This window comes from Myripristis murdjan, chromosome 2 (assembly GCF_902150065.1).
Source record: "Myripristis murdjan chromosome 2, fMyrMur1.1, whole genome shotgun sequence".
Taxonomy (NCBI): Eukaryota; Metazoa; Chordata; class Actinopteri; order Holocentriformes; family Holocentridae; genus Myripristis; species Myripristis murdjan.
The window spans coordinates 15137120-15155833 of record NC_043981.1 but is presented as its reverse complement, the minus strand read 5'-3'; the positions used below and the strand labels follow the sequence as shown (position 1 = coordinate 15155833).

Sequence of the window (18714 nt, the reverse complement as noted above, 5' to 3'; positions counted from 1 at the left end):
AGCTCCAGTGATTCTTTTTTTTTTTTTTTTTTTTTTTGTGACAGAGCTAGACTGGCCACAACTTGAAATGTTAAGTCTATCAGCTCACAAGTGGTTCCCACAGATGCTTATGTTGTTGAACACCTGTTCACACATGTCAGTGTCACGGTGACGGTCAGCTGAAACTGATAATTATCGGCTGATGCTCTGCTGAGAATTGGCAGTGGACTTTCAAAATAAAGTGGTTCTGTAAGGTCCCTAGTCCTTTTATAATATGCTCATGTAGAGCTTGCAAACCTTGTTCACTGTAATGATACTGATTACAAAAGTTCAGCTAAGATATGCCTAACTAAAGGTCAAATTACTGTCTTTAAATATACTCAAAGTATTTTCTTTGACTTGTTTCTGTTTTTATTGCTTCTTCTGAAAACAAATCAAATCATTATAGCACTGAAGTTGACACAGTCATGGTATTCTGTAGTGTGTTTGTATTAAATTCATGTGATATTCATGTGATGATACAGAATAGATCTCATTAGAGGTGTTACATCCCAAAAAGGACTTAAATTAATTTCTGTTTCTTCTTCTCTGTTCTTCTCTTTCCTCAGTTTCTCAGGAGAATGTCTATGCTGCAGAAGGCGAGGATGTCACATTGCGGCTGAAAAACAAACTGGACCCATCAGAACGCCTGAACTGGAAGCACAACGGAACACAAATTGCCTTGATTAAGTCAGGAAGAGTTATTATCGGGGAAGACAAAGGCGTAGGGACAGATGGATCTTTGACACTGAGGGACTTGAAGAAAGGCTCTGTGGAGGTTTACAAATCAGAGATTTTCAAGGGAGGTACTCTGGAGCATGAAAACACCTTCATTGTACGTGTGCTGGGTAGGTAAACATCATTAATACACATCATTTCTGATTAATGACAATGTGACTTTATCTGTTTTGTGATTTTTAGGACATTTAGCCTGAGGATCTCAGGTCGTCTCTCATGTAATGTGATGCGTGTCATTAGTTATATAGCTACTGCATGAACTATTCAATCCACTGTTTTCCACAATGTCTTTAATATGTCATGATTATATTAATTTTTCAATGTGTTTATTATGCCCTGTAATCTAATTTATTGTAATCTAATCAGACAAGGTCCAGAAACCTACACTGGTGGCTACCTGTGAGAACAACACAGAGACTTTCAAGTGTCAAGTTCCTCAGGTGAGAACAATCAAGAAGTTTATTGAAACATGATCAGACATTTGTGAGTAATTTCATTTTCAGTTTGAAATACTGTGTTTATGGAGACGGATTAACATTTCATTATTATTTTCATTATTACATTAACATCATTTTTCAGTGGTGAATTCAAAAACCAGCCTAAAAACATGCTTGCAGCCCACAAGTTTATGACATACATTTTGACATCAGTCAGCTGTGAGATGTCTGCATGGAGATGAAATTTTATTCAGTTGAACGGAAAGAGGAAATGGACACGGTTTACCACAAGATAACACAACCAACCGTGAAGTTCGTCTCTCTAGCTTGAACAGCAAACTTTGCACATTGCAAAGTCTGAAGCCACTCAGTAGTAGCAGCAGGAGCGGAAGCAGTCATATGTTAAAAATAAAACTTGTCACAGCTTCGTCATACCATTTTCATATTGCTTTTATGATATATGATGGCATTTTCTGATGGGTTTAGAATTTTTCATGGGAATAAAATAATGAAATAATAGATTTATTTATTTATTTTTATTCCTGTGTCCTAAAGTTTAAGAGTCACCAATTATTGTTCATTATCATACTACATATTGCAAAAAATCAGCTGGAATTCTTAAAGGCCTTTGCCGACTCTTTGGACGCCTTACCCATCATGAGTGGAGAGGATTGCTGTGTTTGTCTACCTTGTGCATGCTGACACTTACATTAGGTGGGGCATGTAATTGTAGTAGAAATCCATTATCCAAAGCATAAAGATGATTTTTTTTTTTTTTTTTAGAAATCCAGGTGGTACTGCCTTTTATTCACTGGTCTGTAGATTTGTATCCTCCAGGAAAAAAAATATCTCAATCATCCAGCATTAGAGCTGCTAACCTTGTCTCCTCTTTTAGGATAATGCCAGCGATAATGCCAACAACTGGTTAAAGAACTTAATGCTGAAGCTTTAGCATGCACACTGGACAGATGATTTTCCTAGTCCTTTCCTCTTGTATTGGCTAAAGTGACCAAACTCCCAAAAAGTCACTGCAGTCCTGCAGCTATGAATTCTATCAATTTAATCCATCTGTCCTCCATGTTGTACCTGACAGGCCGAGGGTCTGACCATTGCATGGCTGCAGGATGAGGAGCCGCTGAATGAGACAAGCCCAACTCTGACACGGGACCCAAAACAACTGACAGCAGAGAGCAGCTTCAAATGCAAAGTTTCCAACCACATCAGCTCTGAAATCAGCCAGCCGGTTAAAAAAACCTGTCCTGTGCCTGGTCAGTATTAATTTGATGTTAAACTCATGTGTCTGTTTGTGGATATATGTATTCTGCAATGCCTTTAAAAAAAAAAAAAAAAAAAAAAAAACACACATCTGGTCCAGTTGGTATCATCCATCTCTTATAAGATGGATATGATAATTTCACTGATTACATTCAATGCTAATGAGAACTGAGCGATGCTCATAGTTTAATGTTTAAGGAGATCAACGCCATTCAAAGCTCTTCACAGTGTTTGCCTCACATTCACCAATTCACACTCACATTGACACACTGATGGCAGAGGCTACCATGACTTTAAAAATAAAGTGATGGGTAAGGGACCTACTCATTTTATTATATCCTCATGTAGGGCTTTCAAACTCCATATAAACTCCTTCACTGTATATGTGTTGGGTAGGTAAACTGAGTCATCTGATTAATGGCTGACTATGAGGTGGGATCTATTTAGAGATTTTTAAATTATTTAGCTTGAAAATCTTCAGACTTTTCTCATGTAATGTGATGTGTGTCATTAGTTATATTGCTGCTGCATGAACTATTCAATCCACCATGTTTTCCACAATGTCTTTATGATGTTGTGATTGTAATATTTTTTCACTGTTTATTATATCTTGTAATCTAATTTATTGTAATCTAATCAGACAAGGTCCAGAAACCTACACTGGTGGCTACCTGTGAGAAAAACACAGAGATTTTCAAGTGTCAAGTTCCTCAGGTGAGAACAATCAAGAAGTTTACAGAAACATGATAAGCCATCTTTCATTAGTAAGTTAATTTTTGGTTGGTTTCATTATTTGTAATATGCCCCCCTTTTTTTCGACCATATGGCCACCAGGGGGGGCTATCGCAATTACCAGCTAGAATTCTTTTAGGACGATGACAACCTTTTGGGAGTTTGGCCCCTTGGATGCCTTACCCATCATGAGTGGAGAGGATTGGAACCAAAATTGTCTAAATAAATCTAAATCTAATAAATCTAAATTGTGCATGCTTACATTAGTTAAGTCATGTGATTGCATGGTTTATTAAAATAATCCAGTTGGTACTGCCTTTTATTCGATGGTCATTAGATTCATATCCTTGAGAAATCTTGATCATTTGGCAGACTGAGACACTCATTAAATCAATCATCCAGCATTAGAGCTGCTGACCTTGTCTCCTCTTTTAGGATAATGCCAGCGATAATGCCAACAACTGGTTAAAGCACTTAATGCTGAAGCTTTAGCATGCACACTGGACAGATGATTTTCAAAATCCTTTCCTCTCATATTGGCTGAAGTGACCAAACTCCCAAAAAGTCACTGCAGTCCTGCAGCTATGTATTCTATCAATGTAATCCATCTGTCCTCGGTGTTGTACCTGACAGGCCGAGGGTCTGACCATCACTTGGCTGCAGGATGAGGAGCCACTGAAAGAGACCGGCTCAACTCTGAAACGGGACCCAAAACAACTGAGAGCAGAGAGCAGCTTCAAATGCAACGTTTCCAACCGCATCAGCTTTGAAATCAGCCAGCCGGTTAAAAAAACCTGTCCTGTGCCTGGTCAGTATTAATTTGATGTTAAACTCATATGTCTGTTTGTGGATAAATGTATTCTGCAATGGCTTGTTGTTAAAAACCACATCTGGTCCAGTTGGTATCATCCATCTCTAATAAAATGGATACATGATTGGGAATTGTTGCTGGTCAAGTTGCTGGTCACCGCTAAAAACCTCTATTTGTCAAAGCCTGTGACCAAAAGAACTGTTTAAATGAAGTTAATTTCAGTTAATCTCTTATTTTTCCCCTCAAGAGCAACCTGCTACTAAACAGTTATTTGGCTTTGACTTCTGGACCATGGTGGGCATCCTGGCTGGTGGAGGAGGTATGTTTGTTTAACAGATCTCTGTTGCTGGAGTGTGTTAGAAGGCACCAACACAGCCAGTATAAGGGGCTGTGTTTTCACTATCCATACTGCATATACATGTTTACATGTGTTTGTGGCTTAATGTGTGCACAAAGTGCCACGTTGCTGGGTGTCATATGTCTCTACACAGTGCTGAAAGGCCAAGAAAAACTAATCTATAGCAACAGTTTCACCCAGGTGCTGCTGATAAACACAGTGAGTGGTGTTAAAAGTATTTCAGACAACATGTTCAGCTTTTAGGCATCTTTTATAAGGTTGTGTGCCTCTGTCCTCACCAGGTCTTGTTCTGCTGCTGATTATCGTCACCATCGTTTTATGCACCCGGGCCAGACGCCGACGACACAATCGACTGAAGGGTGAGAGAGAGAACTTCATGTATCGTCCTTTACACTTTGTCCTGCGAGGCCCAAAGGAATTTGGTATAAAGTATAAGCAGAAAATGAATGAATGTCTATTGCCTCTGATTTTTCACAAACGTTTGCTTTTCCCTTGCAAATACAGAATAGTTTTAAACTTTGAGGCTTCTTCTGGTAATTACTCATCACTTTGTTCTTGCAGCCTATGATGGGGATGTTATTGAACAGGCCTCACTTCTATTTAAAGGGTCACAAGCCAAAACAGCTTTTTCAGTCTGGAGAATCTGAGGTGTGAAAATGACTGATGTGTGATTTTGAAGACTTCAAACCTTTGGTTAAGAATAGCAGACAGACATAAGAGCAGCAGCATGACGGTGACATCACCCAGTGGCCTCAGTCGTAGTTTGATCACAAAGCAGCACACAGCTGTTTCTGGTGGATATGGTTTAGCTGAGCCAAACCAAATCTTCACAGACCCTTCTGAGATAGTTTTAACCACGGTGATATCTGAAGTTGGACAGTAATAACTCAGAGTGTGAGTATCTGAAACAGTGAATCTGTAATTGATAATGCAGTTGTGGGTTATACAAGAAACTACATTTTCAGAACACAAATTTTCCAAAAGGATCTATCATGTATCTATTTCATTCTTATCCAGCGGAGGGGAGGGGAGAGCTTGAAATGGCATGGTCCAATCAACAACAACAACAACAACAGCAACAGTACCAGCCAGCCAGACACGGTGATCCAGGTAAAAGTTTGGCCCTTTCTAGAGAATCTGCAGTTCAAACACAGCAGGTGCCATCATGGAGACACTCTGGAAAATTGGTTGTGTGTGAATAATGTCTAAATATATACTAACCAGGCTAGGGAAAAAATATTTCCAAGTATTTCAGTATGTAATGAACTGATTTACACAAAACAAGTGGTTAACTTTTCACATTGATTGGGCAAAGAGGGGTGTGTCAATGGGCGTGGCCTCTCACAGACACATATCATTACTGGCCCAATTACACAACATAGAGGCACTGCAGAGCGAAAACTGCCCTTCCAGTTTTTTCCAAAATTTGCCACAATGGTAGCGTGCAGATATGTAGTGCAGACTGGCCACATGGTGTTGCAGTATTTGTTTAAACCTGTTAAAATGTGTGTTTTTGATAATGCAGTGGCTTTCAAGAGATTTTCAGGGTCATGAAACTAAGTCGACACATAAAAAAGCACCTGGAATGCTGATGGAAAATTCGGACTTTCCAAATTTTTGTTTCAATGAAAATTGTCTTCCTTGCTCATGTATCAGGGTCAAGTTCCCACTACAATTGGGCTGACAAAAAAAACACCAACCTATGCAATGACTGTATAAGACAAGTTGAAAAATATATATTACACTTGAAAAATTCCCAGGTATTCCATGACGTTCCTTGTGTGGAATACACACCTCAAAAACCCTCATGTAAATATTCTGGAGATGGTTTGAACCATAGGAACCTTATTAGGAAGGTAACCCCAGACTGTCTACCTGCTGTCCAGGCTGCAGGTTAACAGTACAGCATTTGATTTTTGAGGGTGAGCTGACCTTCATTTTTCACTTCACTTGATTGCAGGGCTCAAGGCCAGCTGAGGTAGATGAGGACCAGCCTCCTCCTCTTCCTCAGCCCAGGAAGAAAGGTCCCAGAACTCAAAGAACGAGATATGACGTCAATCCATGATTTCAGGAGATGGATCCTCTTGTCCTGGTCTCGCCTGCCTTTCTCTGCTCCTTCAGTCTCCTCCTTTACCGATTCCCCTCACTCCTGATCTTCTCCTGTGACAAAACCTCAAGATCAAGTATTTTATGAAATGTTTCAGTCAAAGGCATTTCACTTCTTTGTGCTTTGGGGCTCAAAAACATGGTGTCGTGAAAAGCATTTTCTGTAAAACAACTGTGCTCTTTATTCTGTAACACAGTAAAAGCTGTGCAATTCTGAAATTTTACCTTAAACTATGAATAGTCACACTTAAGCTAAAATGTAAATGTAAATGTAGCTTAATCCTCTACATGCAAATGAGTTTTGATGACATCACAAAACAGACAAACAAACTTTGGAGAACTTCTGGGTTGTTTTCCCTTGTACAGACTCACAGTGCTAATATGGTGATGTATTGTTAACTAAATCTTTCTTATCCCATACTCTGACATTTTATAATAAAGCACATTCTGGTGTAAGTGGATCTTCTGTTAGAGCTCTGCTATTTCTGAATCTGCCCAGTTTCCAGCTGCTCTTGGGAAAGAAAAAAAAAAAAACCTTGTTTTGCAGTGATCAAATGAGGCAAGGCAATCGTAAACAAAGCTGTGGATTTGCACATTCAGCAGGAGATCCTGAACGTTTCGGGGGAAGACTGCATGTGTGAAAGGGGTTATAGTTTGCCTGATTTGTGCATGGAAACAGCATTTGTCTATAGTTCTAACACATGCAGGCCCTCTGCTGCTGGTGCCACGCTGGCTTGGTGCATGTTGGGTAAAAGCAGTAGGAGAATGGTGCTTGTACATTTTGGTCACGAATGGAAAGGCAGTTACAGGCCTCTATTTAGAAAAGTACAGAAGATTCCTCTGTTCCCTCTTCCATTCATCAAGGAAAAATCTCAGTGAAGCATTTCAGAGCCAGCATCAAGGCACTGGAGCTGGTATTTGTCCTGACAAATCTGAGAGACTTTCAGTGACCACCAGGGGGCGCTACTGGCATGGGAGGCAGTGTGGAAAAGCAGCAGGAACAAAGAGCATAACTCACTGAATGAAGTCAAGGACTACTTTAAGATACAGTGCATTTAACAAAAAGCAAAAAAAAAATTCAGTGCTGTTTCAGTCCTTTTCGAGACAAATTTTAAGAAAATTTAATTGTGACTTTTGGAAAAATGATCTTCTTATTCAAATGAGCACTGCAGGTAAGTGTAAAGATTTGATTTAATATTAATGTGGAAATCAAGACCTCATTAAGTCAAATTTAAGACTATTCAATGACTTTCAAGGCATCTTAAGACTGCCTAAGGACCTGCAGACACCCTGATATGGTGACAGTCCCAGTGCTTATATTGTTGGCCAGCTGGTGAGCGGCTCTGACTAAAAGGCTGACACTTTTTTCTGGAGCAGTAGCGCCCCCTAAGGCCTGTGTTTGTCTGCTACATATGCCACGCTGTCCTGTTCACATAGACAAGCTAAGTCATCTAAATACTAACACACAGAACAGAACAAGGACGTCCATAAAGTACATACATACTTTCAGAAAAAGACTAAAATATCTCTTGAAGATTCAGTAACTTAGAACCCAGCATGTTCTCAGAGAACATGCTGAGAACCCAGCATGTTCTCAGCACGGCATCAAGCACATCTTTAGTTTGCAGCAGATTTGCATTAATGATTGCATCCTTGCAATCCTGATTGTGTCTCGTGCACAACAATCTCTCTTGACACGAGACGACAGATGGACGGGAGAGAGATAAAAATGAAGGGATATGGTGGTCAGATGAGGACGAAGAGAAGGATGGACAGAGATGGAGACAAACACCACAAATCTAAAAAAAAAAAAAAAAAAAAAAAATACTACACTGAGTTGTCTGGAACGTTTTTAAGCCTCCAGAACTTTTGGCTTACCTTAACTTGGTTCTAAATGTCATTGTCAGGTTTTTATTCTTGCCGTTGCAAATATCCATCTTAACAAAACACAGAGTCTTAAAATTTGATGAGAAGTGTTCTAAGCTTGTTTAAAGATGAGACATGAAACTACACCGGTGGAAACAAATATGATTATCTGACTCCTCTGACAGAATTTTTCAGTTGTTTTAAGAAAAATGAGAGCTTGAAGACGAGAGTACGTGATCTTGTTAAAATGGATGAAGTGCAGCCACGACTTTGGAATTTCAAAATGTGAGTAAATTACTGCAGGCTTGAGGAAAACGCTCTTGAATGCGTGCATGTGTGTGTGTGTGTGTGAGAGCTTTTTCTGATGCCATCCGCACAACAGCAAAGGAACCATTTCAAGGAACAAAAACAAAAAGCAAACAAAACAACATTTTTTGGAGGATGTGAAACATAATCAAGAACTAAAGTGATCCCTAATCTTGCCAGGGTAAAAAAAAAAAAAAAAAAAAAAAAAAAAGGTTGCGGCAGTTACAGGCCACATCTATGATATTAGTGTGTCTGACAAATGCAACAGAACAGCAATCTCAAAAAACAACCTCTCAGTGTGTGTTCTTGCTCTGTGCCTGCGTTAATGAGTCAAGGCAGAGAGGAAGTGTTAAGGTCACGACCTTCATTTATCTCGGAAGCCCTTCAGCACATGCATGTCTCGGAGGGCTCGGGGCAGAATGAGCCTCCTTGATCGAGCTCATCACCGATTGGTCACAGAAACAGAGCGGTGAAACGCCGGAAACTAAAGACCTGGCAGGCCAAACTCCTGAAGTAGAAAACTCAAGACAAAGCACTGACAAGCATGAGGGGGGAAAAAAAAAAGCTCAACAGAATGAACCCAGGTGAAAACAGTGAGCAAAATGAGCAGGTAGAATTTGGTGTCTGCTGCCATCTAGTGGTGATCAGCAGATTCACCTTGAGGTGCAACAGGTGCACATCATGAAGACATCACGCTCATTGGTAAACTTATTATTTCAAACCACAGACGTCCATTGATTCTTGAGGTTGTCAGACTTTACATAGAGCTTCATGTCTATGTCTTTTAGTGAGCACATGATGAAGACACACAGCTAGGGGAACATGTAGATAGGAAGATATACTAAATTTATGTACATTTTGGCATCATTTTCTAGGGCCCAAACAAGGAGTGAATACCAGAAATCAGCCTTCCAGCTTCATAATATTACTACGTTTTCCATCAAGTCAAGGAAAATTTGCAGTTGCTCCAATATAATTGTAAGAAAGTCTATTAGAGCAGACAATCAAAAGACTCGACTGCATCACGTGATTTAAGAGAATTCCCGAATCTGCGGGACTTTCAGTTTCACTTTCCTGCCATCCAGGGCATGTCGCAACCTCCTCCACTGTGGTTGCAAAAAGGGGTGTTGTGGAAGATGCAAATGTGACGAGGCAGCACTTCAGTGCACTGCCCTTTGCTACTGTGGTGGACTGTGTCATCATACGTAACTTTGTGTTGCCACACTTTCCTTCCTCTTTGGCTTTATTAAAAATGCCTTTAGGCTAAATGGTATCCTGTCTCTGTACTGCTGTAGAGTTCCACTTTGGCCATTGCCATAACACACATGCATTTCATGGCATATCTGTCAACATCTTAGAAAACATGTACAGTATACTCTACCGAAATACATATTTTGATGGTTTTTACTATTATTTAATTAACTGAATGCCGGTAGTTAGGTAGTTGCTAGCATGTTGTATAGTACCATTGTATTCCTCATCCTTGAAAATGTAGGATTAGCCACCAGAATCAAGATCCTAGGTGGTCTAGAACCTGAGTTACAGGTAAAATCACAGCAGGTGGCAGCCATTTTGAAAAATGGTTGCCACGGTTTCCTCGGGACAAATCTGCGATGGCCCTATAGCCAAAAATGATCCTTAGGGCATGCTCTAACAGTGTGCCAAATTTCATGCTTGTATCGTGAAGTGCACGATTTTTCGCATAGCCGCCGGACTAAAGAAGAAGAAGAAGACGAAGAAGACGACGCAAAACAAGAAGAAAAACGAACGAAGTGTGGCGGCTCCTGACAAATTTCTCAGGGGGGGCAACTATTGCGATGATGGCTAAGATGACCCATTCAATGGGTAAAATAATAATGAATAAAAGTCAGATAGCTAACTTTACAGTGTTACATTGCATTTTTAATGTGGTTTTCATGTTCATCCACTAGATGGCAACACCAGACATGAATTGTACACACGGTAGTATTTTTGTACAGCTATATCAAGTTACCGTATTCATCCGAACATAAGACGACATTTTTTCCATTGAAAATGCCCTGAAAAAACGCCCTTGTCTAATATTGGGGGTCTGAGCAAATACACATGTACTCAGGGGCGGACTGGGACTAAAAAACAGCCCTGGACTTTGACTAAGCCTGGCCCAAAACAACGGATGCATGAAAACTCAGCCTATTTGCCCCCCCTGGTGGCTTCTGGTATTCTCCAGAATGTCCAGATGGCCAGTCCGCCCCTGCGTATGCCTAACGTCAGATGTAACAATAACAATAGTAATAAAAGTATACTGTTAATTTACCATACATCAGCGCTGTCACACTGTGTCCGCTTTGGGTGTAGATAAAAGGCAGGTGGATAAGGCAGCAGGGAGAGGTAGGCTATTTCTCCAGGGAGGCCACCGGACACAGTGGGTTACCCGGCTGCTCATATATGAATCCCTGCAGGCTTTCTATGTTTTTTTCGGCAGCATCTTTGTGCATCATTTTTTGTGCATTCAGGGTGATATATTTTAGGTAATTTCGTCGTGGCGAATGCTGAAGGAGTCGGCCTTTAATTAGCGGTTGCCCTCGTTCGCCCTGCGTCCCATGTGAAGCTGCACATCAAAGCAGACTTTACAGACAAGCCCCCAAGATGTGTTTGAACTTCGTGCCTGAAAGTGTACGAAGAATGACTGTTTCTTGTTCTCGAGGCTCTACATTGCATCAAGTCTCAACAAGAATGAATGAATTCTTTGCCCATCGATGTGTAGCCTTGCCAGTGTTCCTTGCCTTTACTGGTTTTGACAATGTGTCATCATTTGGAGGCAGGGGTAAGAAGACGACATAGGATACATGGAAAAACTTCAGTGATGTGACTTGTGCCTTCTGTGCCTTGGCTACCACAGGAATGATGACCTGGACAGTGGGAATGGATGCATTTTCATGTGAAGGAACCAGGTCCATCAAACAGCCCACCAAGTCCGACTTGGTACCAGTTCTCAGCCTGCCCATTTGTGACAGTGCTGGTGGACATGCCTGGTTTTCATGCTCAAAGAATTCATCCAGATTTCCATCACATGTCTGTGATGCAATGTAGAGCCTCGAGAACAAGAAACAGTCATTCTTCAGGAATGATATTTTCTTGTTGAGACTTGGATTTTTCTTGGACTGGAGGCCGGCCAATTAGAGAGAGGTTTTTTTTTTTTTTGCTCTTGATGGGAAATTTTGTGGGGTATTGTCTGGTTAACTGGAAACGCTGAAGGCTGAAACATGCAGCAAGAGAGGGAAAGGAATTCGTTGACACATTGAGCCATCCAGTGCCATTCCTGGAAATTGGCCGGAGTATCTACGTATTTATGAGAACAAAGCGGAGCTGTTCTCCTTCCTGGCAACTTGTGTTACATCCCTTGCCACTGAGAAACAGGTAATCAGCACTCATCATGCTGCTTGCCTTTACTGGTTTTGACACTGTGTCATCATTTGGAGGCAGGGGTAAGAACATAGGATACATGGAAGAACTTCAGTGATGTGACTCGTGCCTTCTGTGCCTTGGCTACCACACCAGATGTCGTAGATGACTGCATAATTTTTTTTATTTGCAGCGATGGCGGTTCTCGGCCATGGCCGGTGAAAATGATTCTGCTGAGTTTACTCTGTGCAGATGATGACACATAGGAGGCTTCTTTGTTGGATCACTTCCTTTTGAAACTTCACACACACGAAAAGAACCAAGTGCACACCTACAGGAAATAACTTTGGTAAAGGAGAGCGCCTGTTCTCAGTTGAGAGTGAAGCTGGTGGTGGTGATGATGATGATGATGATGAAGACGGAGATGGCTGCTGTCTTTGTCAACACGCTCCTTCTGCTCTGCTGCTGCTTCATCACCTCCACAGGTACGAGCAAGGATGGAAAAGAGTCATTTCTCATATTTTTATCAGTTCAGCTTCAGGGATTGCTTTAATTCAATTTGTCACTACATTTTTCAGTTACAGTTTTGAGAAGTGCCACACCACAAAACAAATGAAGTTGATTTTCTTCTTTTTTTTATGTTTTAACACAGTTCTTCTTTGTTTAAACATGGTTTCAGTAAGTTTTTTTTTTTTTTTTTTTTTTACAGAGTCTAGTGTGAATGATTTTCTCTTTTGTATTTCATAGGAAAGATCAAAAGTCCTTTATACCTGAAAATGCCATCTTTTAGTTTTTATTCAGTTTATTCTTGTGATCTTTTGCCTCTGATTGCTCAACCATCAGCTGATTGTTATTTTTAATTTCTGTGGGCTCAATATTTGATGATACCAGCTGTTTTTTGGCATGTGGGAACAAGGGTGCAAGCACTATGCAAGCACTTTTAAAGGCTGATATTTAAAAAAAAAAAAAAAAAAAAAAGCCTTAAAAAACTCCAGAGTATTCAGAGTTGTCAGTGTTTCTCCAATAAGTTTTTCTTGTCAGGGTGAAAAAGCCCCTGAAACAGCTCTTAGACCATCAGAAGACAATAGAAGTCTCCACTACTTTACTAACTAACTAATTTCTACTTTTGTGAATCTGATCAAAATGTCTCTTTAGAATCAGTTCATGTTAAGGTCTGCCCATAGACGGTCACTGTAGAACTGATCAATTGTACAATCAATATTGTTGGCTAATCAGTGAAACTGCATGATGTGAGAGGTGGACAGTGCTGACTGGACCACATGCTGTCTTTCTTCATCTCTCTGTCTCCAAACACACACACACAGATATGTAGGAAACTGGAACTGGAAGACACTGTTGAGTAACTTCAAATGCACTCAAAATTTCTCTGCTGTAATGTCTTTTTTTATTTTACAAAAGGACTTTTCAAAATGAGATTACAAAGAACCAAAATGCAACAAACCAGATCAGATTTTTGGGGTCAAACATTTGACCCCAGCAACAGAAACCACAGAGTTTGGCTATAATCGTTATTTTATCTCTTACATGTGTGGTGTCTTTCAGTCTGTCGTTTGTCTTTTATGGTTTCTGCTGTTCAGCGTCTTGGTCAGGCAAGAATTTGTTCTCTGTGGACTTTCCAGGTTAATTATTGGTGGTTTAAATAAATAAATAAATAAATAAATTAGTGAGCACATAAGTCAGTAAAATACACCCCAAAATAACAATGAAATACTAACAGTTGCAATGACAATATTTCTAAGAGTAAATTGATATCTGAATTTAAAATTAAGAGAATGAATTTAATACATAAAAACAAACAATAAAAACAAAGACTCGAAATGAAATACATGAAATTAATTTTAAGACAGATCAAACTGAAGCAGGTATAATGTACACAGTGAGCCATAGTGTCTTTTAGACAGTGTCCACAATAGGAAAACATGCAGTCATTTAATTTTAGACCAATGTGTAGCAAAAAGGCAATAATGTTGTAATTATGTAGAAATAATTCACTATGGTATGAAGTATTTAAATCAACTTATTTTGCTGGATAACCTGGACAAACTACATTACCCAAATTATGAAACTGCACTTATCATTGTTATGAATGCCAAAATTATAATGATAAAACCTCACATAATATAGTCTCTTTGGCACTAAAGGTTTAATTAAATTGGCAAACATTAAAAAAAAAAAGCTGTTTTAAAGTATTGCCAATAAATACTTTGGATGAATTTTTATTTTTTTTAACTGCTGTCAATTCTGTGTCTTTCTGACAATCTCTTGCACAGGAAACAGTCAGCAGACAGCGGCAAGCATTTCAAAGCTCCAGTGATTCTTTTTTTTTTTTTGTGACAGAGCTAGACTGGCCACAACTTGAAATGTTAAGTGTATCAGCTCACAAGTGGTTCCCACAGATGCTTATGTTGTTGAACACCTGTTCACACATGTCAGTGTCATGGTGAAACTGAAACTGATAATTATTGGCTGATGCACTGCTGAGAATTGGCAGCGAACTTTCAAAATAAAGTGGTTCTGTAAGGTCCCTAGTCCTTTTATAATATGCTCATGTAGAGCTTGCAAACTTTGTTCACTGTAATTATACTGATTACAAAAGTTCAGCTAAGATATGCCTAACTAAAAGTCAAATTAGTCTTTAAATATACTCATAAAGTATTTTCTTTGACTTGTTTCTGTTTTTATTGCTTCTTCTGAAAACAAATCAAATCATTTTAGCACTGAAGTTGACACAATTAATTTCTGTTTCTTCTTCTCTGTTCTTCTCTTTCCTCAGTTTCTCAGGAGGATGTCTATGCTGCAGCAGGTGAGGAGATCACGCTGCGGCTGAAAAACAAACTGGACTCATCAGAACGCCTGTACTGGAAGCACAACGGAAAACAAATTGCCTTGATGAAGTCAGGAGTAGTTATTTTAGGGGAAGAAAAAGGCGTAGGGACAGATGGATCTTTGACACTGAGGGACTTGAAGAAAGGCTCTGTGGAAGTTTACATCTCACAGATTTACAATAGAGGTACTCTGGAGCATGAAAACACCTTCATTGTACATGTGCTGGGTAGGTAAACATCATGAATACACATCATTTCAGATTAATGACTATGTGACTTTATCTGTTTTGTGATTTTTAGGACATTTAGCCTGAGGATCTCAGGTCTTCTCTCATGTAATGTGATGTGTGTCATTAGTTATATAGCTGCTGCATGAACTATCCAATCCACTGTGTTTCCCACAGTGTGTTTAATATGTCATGATTATAATAATTTTTCAATGTGTTTATTATGCCCTGTAATCTAATTTATTGTAATCTAATCAGACAAGGTCCAGAAACCTACACTGGTGGCTACCTGTAAGAAAAACACAGAGACTTTCAAGTGTCAAGTTCCTCAGGTGAGAAAAATCAAGGAGTTCACTGAAACAGGATGAGCCATCATTCATTAATAAGCTCATGTTTGGTTGGCTTCATTATTTCTACTACACCCCCCACCCCCCAAACTCCCCAAAAAGTCACTGCAGTCCTGCAGCTATGTATTCAATCAATGTAATCCATCTGTCCTGGGTGTTGTACCTGACAGGCCGAGGGTCTGACCATCACATGGCTGCAGGATGAGAAGCCGCTGAAAGAGACTGGCCCAACTCTGACACGGGACCCAAAAAAACTGACAGCAGAGAGCAGCTTCAAATGCAACGTTTCCAACCTCATCAGCTTTGAAATCAGCCAGCCGGTTAAAAAAACCTGTCCTGTGCCTGGTCAGTATTAATTTGATGTTAAACTCATGTGTCTGTTTGTGGATAAATATATGTTTGTGGATAAATGTATTCTGCATTGGCTTGTTGTTAAAAACCACATCTGGTCCAGTTGGTATCATCCATCTCTAATAAAATGGATATATGATTGTGAATTGTTGCTGATCAAGTTGCTGGTCACCGCTAAAACCTCTATTTGTCAAAACCTGTGACCAAAAGAACTGTTTAAATGAAGTTAATTTCAATTAATCTCTTATTTTTCCCTTCAAGATCCACCTGCCACTAAACAGTTATTTGGCTTTGAGTTCTGGACCATGGTGGGCATCCTGGCTGGTGGAGGAGGTATGTTTGTTTAGCAGATCTCTATTGCTGGAGTGTGTTAGACGGCACCAACACAGCCAGTGTTAGGGGCTGTGTTTTACACTATCCATACTGCATATACATGTTTACATGTGTAAGCCTTTGTGGCTTAATGTGTGCACAAAGTGCCACGTTGCTGGGTGTCATATGTCTCTACACAGTGCTGAAAGGCCAAGAAAAACTAATCTATAGCAACAGTTTCACCCAGGTGCTGCTGATAAACACAGTGATTGGTGTTAAAAGTATTTCAGACATGTTCAGCTTTTAGTCATCTTTTATAAGGTTGTGTGCCTCTGTCCTCACCAGGTCTTGTCCTGCTGCTGATTATCGTCACCATCGTTTTATGCACCCGGGCCAGACGCCGACGATACAATCGACTGAAGGGTGAGAGAGAGAACTTCATGTATCGTCCTTTACACTTTGTCCTGCGAGGCCCAAAAAGAATTTGGTATAAAGTATAAGCAGAAAATGAATGAGTGCCCATGTCTGTTGCTTCTGATTTTTCACAAACGTTTGCTTTTCCCTTGCAAATACAGAATAGTTTTAAACTTTGAGGCTTCTTCTGGTAATTACTCATCACTTTGTATATGCAGCCTATGATGGGGATGTTATTGAACAGGCCTCACTTCTATTTAAAGGGTCACAAGCCAAAACAGCTTTTTCAGTCTGGAGAATCTGAGATGTGAAAATGACTGATGTGCGATTTTGAAGACTTCAAACGTTTGGTTGAGAATAGCAGACAGACGTAAGAGCAGCAGCATGACGGTGACATCACCCAGTGGCCTCAGTTGCAGTTTGATCGCAAAGCAGCACACAGCTGTTTCTGGTGGATATGGTTTAGCTGAGGCAAACCAAACCTTCACAGACCCTTCATATCTGTTCTAAGATACTTTTAACCACGGTGATATTTGAAGTTGGACAGTAATAACTCAGAGTGTGAGTATCTGAAACAGTGAATTTGTAATTGATAATGCAGTTGTAGGTTTTACAAGAAACTACATTTTCAGAACACAAATTTTCCAAAAGGATCAATCATGTATCTGTTCTTTCATTCTTACCCAGCGGAGGGGAGGGGAGAGCTTGAAATGGCATGGTCCAATCAACAACAACAACAACAACAACAACAACAACAACAACAACAACAACAACTACAGCAACAGTACCAGCCGGCCAGACACGGTGGTCCAGGTAAAAGTTCGGCCCTTTCTAGAGAATCTGCAGTTCAATTCATAATGGAGACTCTCTGGAAAACTGGTGATTTCCAGGGTCATGAAACTAAGTCAACACATAAAAAAGCACCTGGAATGTTGATGGAAAATTCTGACTCTCCAAATTTTTGTTTCCATGAAAACTGTCTTCCTTGCTCATGTTTCAGGGTCTGGTTCCCATTACAATTGGGCTGACAAAAAACCCACCAACCTATGCAATGACTGTATAAGACAAGTTGAAAAATATATATAATACTTCAGAAATTTCCTGGTACTCCATGACGTTCCCTGTTTGGAATACACACCTCAAAAACCGCCATATAAATATTCTGGAGATGGTTTGAACCATAGGAACCTTATTTGGAAGGTAACCCCAGACTGTCTACCTGCTGTCCAGGCTGCAGGTTAACAGTACAGCATTTGATTTTTGAGGGTGAGCTGATCTTCATTTTTTACTTCACTTGATTGCAGGGCTCAAGGCCAGCTGAGGTAGATGAGGACCAGCCTCCTCCTCTTCCTCAGCCCAGGAAGAAAGGTCCCAGAACTCAAAGAACGAGATATGACATCAATCCATGATTTCAGGACATGGATCCTCTGGTCCTGGTCTCGCCTGCCTTTCTCTGCTCCTTCAGTCTCCTCCTTTACTGACTCTCCTCACTCCTGATCTTCTCCTGTGACAAAACCTCCTACTTCACATCCCGCTCCATCAAGATCAAGTATTTTATGAAAAGTTTTCTTCCAAGAGCCAAGTTCAGTCTGAGACACTTCACTTCTCTGTGCTTTGGGGCTCAAAAACATGGTGTCGTGAAAAGCATTTTCTGTCAAACAACTGTGCTCTTTATTCTGTAACACAGTAAAAGCTGTGCAATCCTGAAATTTTACCTTAAACTATGAATAGTTAGTTAAGCTAAAATATAAATGTAAATTTAGCTTAATCCTGCAAATGAGTTTTGATGACATCACAAAACAGACAAACAAACTTTGGGTTAGGGTTAGGGTTAGCTTCTGGGTTGTTTTCCCTTGTACAGACTCACAGTGCTAATATGGTGATGTATTGTTAACTAAATCTTTCTTATCCCATACTCTGACATTTTATAATAAAGCACATTCTGTTGTAAGTGGATCTTCTGTTAGAACTCTGCTATTTCTGAATCTGCCCAGTTTCCAGCTGTTTGCAGTTGCAAACAGCAGTTATCAAATGAGGCAAGGCAATTGTAAACAAAGCTGTGGATTTGCACATTCAGCAAGAGATCCTGAACGTTTCGGGGGAAGACTGCATGTGTGAAAGGGGTTATAGTTTGCCTGATTTGTGCATGGAAACAGCATTTGTTTGTAGTTCTAACACATGCAGGC

At 39.9% G+C, this 18714-nt stretch overlaps 2 protein-coding genes across 3 annotated transcripts in view; both read left to right on the top strand.

Moving 5' to 3' along the window:
• LOC115373162 (carcinoembryonic antigen-related cell adhesion molecule 1-like) overlaps nt 1–18714 on the top strand; it is a 71126-nt gene that overhangs the window by 1913 nt on the left and 50499 nt on the right. Inside the window, exons 2-5 of the mRNA XM_030071442.1 lie at nt 588–866; nt 1123–1196; nt 2287–2461; nt 3109–3182. Of these exons, the coding sequence (XP_029927302.1) occupies nt 588–866; nt 1123–1196; nt 2287–2461; nt 3109–3182 (602 nt within the window). The remainder of the gene's footprint in view (nt 1–587; nt 867–1122; nt 1197–2286; nt 2462–3108; nt 3183–18714) is intronic.
• LOC115373171 (POU domain, class 6, transcription factor 2-like) lies at nt 12300–18068 on the top strand. 2 transcript variants are annotated; one of them, XM_030071458.1, is made up of 8 exons: nt 12300–12516; nt 14826–14855; nt 15363–15436; nt 15622–15796; nt 16064–16135; nt 16460–16537; nt 17216–17341; nt 17833–18068. In XM_030071458.1, the coding sequence occupies exons 1-8, from the start codon at nt 12429–12431 to the stop codon at nt 17847–17849; spliced, it is 660 nt and encodes a 219-aa protein (XP_029927318.1). In that variant the 5' UTR covers nt 12300–12428; the 3' UTR covers nt 17850–18068. The 2 variants fall into 2 exon arrangements, with proteins under 2 accessions (XP_029927318.1, XP_029927313.1); XM_030071453.1 differs by having other exon boundaries at nt 14826–15104.